Genomic DNA, 5738 nt, shown 5'->3' on the forward strand with positions numbered 1-5738 from the left:
TATATATATATATATATATATATATATATATATATATATATATACACATACATACATATATAAGTATTGTACTCCTTTTGGAAATAAAATCTCCATGTGTTTATAGTCCTCATGTATGTTTTTGAAGTCATGTAACATCCTCACCACTTTCTCCTCACACAGCTGAAATCTCCCAGTGTACTAAACCAGCATGATTTATTCTTCACACTGGTTTATTTTACAGGCCTCTAGCCAGTCACTATTCGGGACAGACCTGGATCCTGAAGGACCACCGTCGCTGACCCCGGAGGTGCCCTCTGACCTCTTTGCCCACTCTGGAGAGTGCACGGCGCCGTCCTACAGCAACATGGAGGAGGTGGACTAGTCGCGACGAGGACTGAAGAGAATGCAGATCAGAGCCGGTGATCCAGGGAGGTTCCCGGGTGGAAACTGCTCCTCGGCTGCAGACACATCAGTGCTCATTTATTACACAGGCGCCTGAAGCCGTCGTTACAGTAACCGTGCAGTGCTGGAAGATCTGGAGGTGGTCTCTGAGGACTGGACAGCACTCACTTGTGACAGACCTTCAGATGCACATTTAGATGTGTGCTCAGTACTAACTAGACACACATCATTGATATACTCACATTAATATACTTACCCATTGATAAAGACTTAACGAGCTGTATATGTAATTATATTCATTCAGTGCATATAGGGGGACACGCATACACAGACGCTAACACACTTGTATAATCTCATAGCTCCTGTTAGCTGCTGCTAAAGGAGCTCATCCTCAACCACCTAACAGAGTCAGTGGAGTGCCTGCCAGGCTCCCACGCACCAACGCACCTTGTGGTCTGGTTTCAAGCTAAAAACCTCACTGCTAACCTTTACCAGACCTTTTAATCCCTGGCTACAGCTACGGTGGATTACTAGGGTAAATTTGGGGAGTTTGAGTGAAGATTGTTGTCATGTGCGTAAATCTTTTACTTCTTTTGTTTTGTTTTTTGAGGTATTGCCTGGTTTGATTTGTCTGTGGCAGGTTATTCAGTAACTTGGATTAGGATTGTAGAAAACAAATGTGAGACGGGTGAAGACCTGCTACATTTCTTTTTTTTTTCTTTTTCTTTCTTTTTTAAATACAGAGGGCACACACTGTTTGTGTTTTTGTTTTTGCTTTGTAAACTTCATTTGGCTTCTGTTGCTTTGGCGGGTTTTGTTTGTTTTTTGTACTTGTTTGGATATTCGATCCTGTGGATGCAATTGTCAAAGGCTTCAGTATAAACTGAAATGTGCATGACTGCATGTTCATTCAGGCTGTAACCCGAGCCCCTGTTAAGTCCCTCCCCATCCACCTGGAATTTTGCTAAATTTCATTATTTCTGTTTTGCGTGAGTTGTCCGGTCTCACCCCTTCCCTCCTTTGTAATGGATTGCGTATATAAAGTGGGGATCATTAAAAATGCTGCTGTGGATTCATATGAATGGTTAATATAAATAAAAACAATTTTGAGTATTGCTGACATTAGTGCTTTTTAGTTTTGTTTTGGTCCCAAAGGCCCGGATTCATTCCTTCTAAACCATTCCTTTGAAGATGTCAGCTCGGGCTGTGATGGCTGTGATTGACTGTTTTAAAGAATCAATGTAACATTGGAAAAAAAAAAAAAACACTCAAATCATCTTATGACACAACAACAAAAAGTATTGTTGCAGGTCCATGAGCAGGGGGATCTGCTCCTGCTTCAGGACTGTGTAGCAGGTACAAACTGTACCTCACACTTCCTTTGTTTTTGTTTTTTTCTTTAGTGAAAACAATCAAACTCTAAGCGCAGCATGTTTAGCATTATTAATTACACCTGCGTTTGTTCTGTGACGGGTCAAAATGTCTGTTGGGGACACAGGAACTGAAGCACAAATAAACAGATATAAGGAAGTAGAAATAAACAGTCAAAAATTTCATGTATTTTAAAAATTTATTGATATTTGTTAACTCAGGAGTTTATGTACATCGAATTTGCCAAAAATGATTAATAGTTCAATTAAGAATATAACATTGTGTCATTGAATTGCTTTCAACATAGATTAAAGTATGCTATCACTTACATACAACTTATATACAGAATAATCAGTTTTCTGTCAGTTTTTGTTTACGCCACAGAAATCACATAAATAATTGATTATATTCTATTTAAAAGGTCATTCAAACTTATTCAAACACAGTTTTAAATTTAACATGAGAGTAAATGCCCATCTGCAGTCAGAGGTTGTTGGTTTAATTGGAGGTATAATTAGCAAGATTAACTCGGAACACCTGTGTGAATGTGACGTGTAATGTTTTTTGGGTGCACCTGAAGATGGCGCTCTTTCTATGTCTGGTAATGTACAACTACTGACGGGCTGAGGAAGAAGAAGACGGCATGGAGAAGGAGGAAGTACCGGGAAATAATCATGAGTCAGACAGCGGAGGTGGTTAAGTAGCAAGTTCCCAATTTAAATACTTCCATCCCGCTACCTGTCAGTTCTTGCTTCTCACTCATGGCGGACTTTGGCGATAACAGCAGCCGGCAGGCGGAAGAACACGACGGGACGAACAGCAGAAACGTCCCGGAGCCTCTATGCGGGGCAGATGATGAGCCCGGGGTGACGGTCCCTCGGGAGATCTGCCCCTCAAATCAGGACCAGAAGAGAAAGTTAGTTCTGCATGTCGACCTGAACAACACCATCCTGGTGTCGGACGCCGTCACGGGCGAGGGGACCGTATCTGCTCTGGACTATTTCCTCTCGACCGTTACCTGGGGGAAGATGAGCAAACACGGTGAGCTGGAAACTGACCGAGTCGGTGTCACACAAGTATGATAGGAATTTGTTTGCGTGCTCAGGTCAGGTGACAACAGTGAAGGTATTGTTCCTGTGCTGTGAAGAGAACACGCCGAAGTCCGTTTAAAAGTCTCTGAATCCTGCTTTACTTCTCCCGAACATGCAGGTGATCACAAAGCTGTAAAACCGACCCGAGAAAAGTTCATACGTTATTGAAATTAAACGCGTCATTTAAATTTCGAAGATCCCGAATAGCAGGTCATTGAAAATATAACTAGTTTATATGTATAAAGTCATAATTTATTATGTGTTTTATTATACAAATATGAAAATAAATATTAAATTAGCCTTTTATCAAATTAAGTTTGGCAGAATGTGATACAGAGGAATGTTTCTTCCCTCAAACATGATTATGTATTTAGCTCAAAAGGACCCTGTCCAGTAAAAAGCCGGTACTGCAAATTCCTTTTACGTGATTGTGATTTTGTGTTTTGTTTTTTTGTTTTTTTTTATTAACTTAAGGATTCACTCTGTCTGTGATCAGCACATAAATCTGTCTGTAATTGCTCATCTCTTCACCTCTGTGCAGGAAAATGGGAATGGCTGAGTGACTCGCCCTCCCTGCTCCCGCCGAGCCCGGACGCTGTTAGTTACTACTCTCAGTTTGGAAGGACGTATAGTTTCACGTCTGCTGCTGGACGACGTTTCCGCGGGGTTCTGGATGAACACCTGAATCTGCTCCGCTGGCCCGAGGGCGTCAAGGCAAGTAATCCCCCCCCCCCATACACATATATTACAATAGTGACAAGACCGTGGCACCTGCACTGGTGGCTCACCTGGTTAAGCATAAGGCTGAGTCAGCAGCCTGGGTTTGAATTCAGCCTTTGAGGCATGTCACCTCTGTCTCCCCTGCCTTTCCTGTCTATCTCACTGTCAAAATAAAAGTGGAAAATGCCAGAAAAGCCTTAAAGAAGGCACCAATTTCTATACAGTATAACATTTAACTTATGTAGCAGTAATAACAAAATTCATTTAAACATGGATGAACTGTTTAAACAGTACTTGACTAGTTTTTTTCTCCATATTACTCATTATGTTTTTACATTCAAACCAGATGTGATACTCGCTGCTCAGACCGTGGTTACAAAGGTTGCAGACCCTCGGATCCAAGCCTTTTATTTAATCTTGTAGTCACCCTGGGAATTGTGGTGTTGCTCACCCTTAAACTACAATTAGCCTTTTAGTTTACTGTAGAAAGATTATACACTGACACTTTTCATAGCTCAGATTTCGCTGTCAGCTTCTGTTCAACAGTTTGTTTCTGTGAGACAAGACAAACCAGTCATCTGGTATGTGCTTAACCTGAGGATAAAAGCAAACAGTTGTGCATTATGCGACTGAGTTTAGTTGTTTTGTTTGTAGCCCACCACCCCAGAGCTAATAACGCTGCTTCTTAACTGCGTCACATAGTGGTTATCTACTCAGCTCCTTTTTAAACATATTTTTTCAGGCTGATGTTTGAACCTATTTAAAGCTTGCAGAATCTCAGGAGTAGTTTTTAGATTGTAGTTTAAGCAGATATGTTTCTTCTTTAAAATCTAAATAACGTAGGAACTCTGTAGCTTTTACAGTTGTCACAACCTGTTAAAGGGACTTTCCAGTAATTTAATATTGGCCTCCTTTCAAATTGGGAGATTTGCAGTTAACAGAAACTGACTTTTTGTCAAGCTTCAAAAACACTGGATTCTACATTCACATAATAATAGATAATGTATGATTTTGAAAAGTTTCTTGTAGCATTTCTTATTTCTATATTAGAGGTATGAAATGGCACATTATCCAACCATTACATTGTCAGGCTGCATCGGACTGGGACGTTCTGTGTGGCCACTCAAAACGTCTGCATTATGCACTTAAAAAAACGAACCAGTGCGATTGTCTGAGGAACTGAACCTAAAAATAAGCTGGTTTCTGTGTGTGCAGCTAGTAGACTGCTTTAATGGTAAAAGTTCTGCTTTCATAGTTAGATTCAGCCAGAAACCAGTCTTCTCCACTTCCTGCAAACCGATTTGATGCGGCTGTGTGTTACTGACTGGTTCCTGCAGGGAGACAAAGAGCTGTCTATAAAAGGAGAGGACGGGCGGCTGTACCACTGGATCCTCCCCTCCTTCTTCCGGCTGCTCAGAGACCTGGTGCAGGAGGGACGGGAGTTCGCCATCCTGTTTCGAACGTTTGGAACGGACCTACCTCGTGTACTGAGAGCTGTGGACAAAGCGCTGAACGAAGGGGCTCATCCACTGTTCCCTGATCTGCCTGATCTGAAGGTGAAGTGAAAAGTTACATATATTCATTACAAAGCCATGAGGGACCATTTACCCAAATTTAATATTTTTCCCTCAGTGGGGCTGAACAGATAATTCCATTTCATTTATACATTTCACACAACTCTGAATAAATACAAGTTAAAGCATATAAAACACGATAATAGCAGTGGGTGAAAATGGGACGGAGGTTTGTGCATGTACAAATAATTACAGCCACAAAATACCCATATCCTTATATCTAATACCTAATCACAATAACCATAAAAAAAACAACTAAATGGTCCCAGAGCAGCTATCCCATCAGCCCAAACATTCATCCAGCTGGCAAGATGCACAATGAGATATAAATGGTAAATGAAAATAATAGCACAGTAGAGTAACCAGCTCTGAAGACCCCAGCCTTTCAGGGTATACAAGTTTAAACATGTTTTGGTAGCAACTGCTGCTTTAAGTCCTTATTAAAAACAGACAGATGTTATTGACGGGGTAATGTTGTGTCAAACAGTTTGACATCAGCTACAAAACTTTGCAGGTTCGTGACTGCATCTAGGACAGTTGGTTCGACAGACAAACAGACGTTTAAACACAAGCCAAAGCCACAACCCCACCCCCCCCA

The 5738-nt window shown here is 41.1% G+C and overlaps 2 protein-coding genes across 3 annotated transcripts in view; both read left to right on the forward strand.

Moving 5' to 3' along the window:
* The window catches only part of usp19 (ubiquitin specific peptidase 19), a 26346-nt gene extending 24842 nt beyond the window's left edge, over nucleotides 1-1504 (forward strand). For both annotated transcript variants that reach the window (XM_023415577.2, XM_023415578.2), the window contains exon 26: nucleotides 224-1504. In XM_023415577.2, coding sequence (XP_023271345.1) covers nucleotides 224-364 — 141 coding nt within the window. In that variant the 3' untranslated portion in view covers nucleotides 365-1504. The remainder of the gene's footprint in view (nucleotides 1-223) is intronic.
* A 911-nt stretch (nucleotides 1505-2415) lies between these two features.
* Nucleotides 2416-5738, forward strand: part of LOC111661967 (uncharacterized) — a 10272-nt gene continuing 6949 nt past the window's right edge. Inside the window, exons 1-3 of the mRNA XM_087176456.1 lie at nucleotides 2416-2796; nucleotides 3388-3564; nucleotides 4908-5122. Coding sequence (XP_087032582.1) covers nucleotides 2517-2796; nucleotides 3388-3564; nucleotides 4908-5122 — 672 coding nt within the window. The 5' untranslated portion in view covers nucleotides 2416-2516. The remainder of the gene's footprint in view (nucleotides 2797-3387; nucleotides 3565-4907; nucleotides 5123-5738) is intronic.

The sequence above is a fragment of the Seriola lalandi genome, unplaced genomic scaffold, assembly GCF_002814215.2.
Source record: "Seriola lalandi dorsalis isolate HSWRI2012SDOR001 ecotype SW California unplaced genomic scaffold, Sedor1 jcf7180002054554, whole genome shotgun sequence".
NCBI classification, from domain to species: Eukaryota; Metazoa; Chordata; class Actinopteri; order Carangiformes; family Carangidae; genus Seriola; species Seriola lalandi.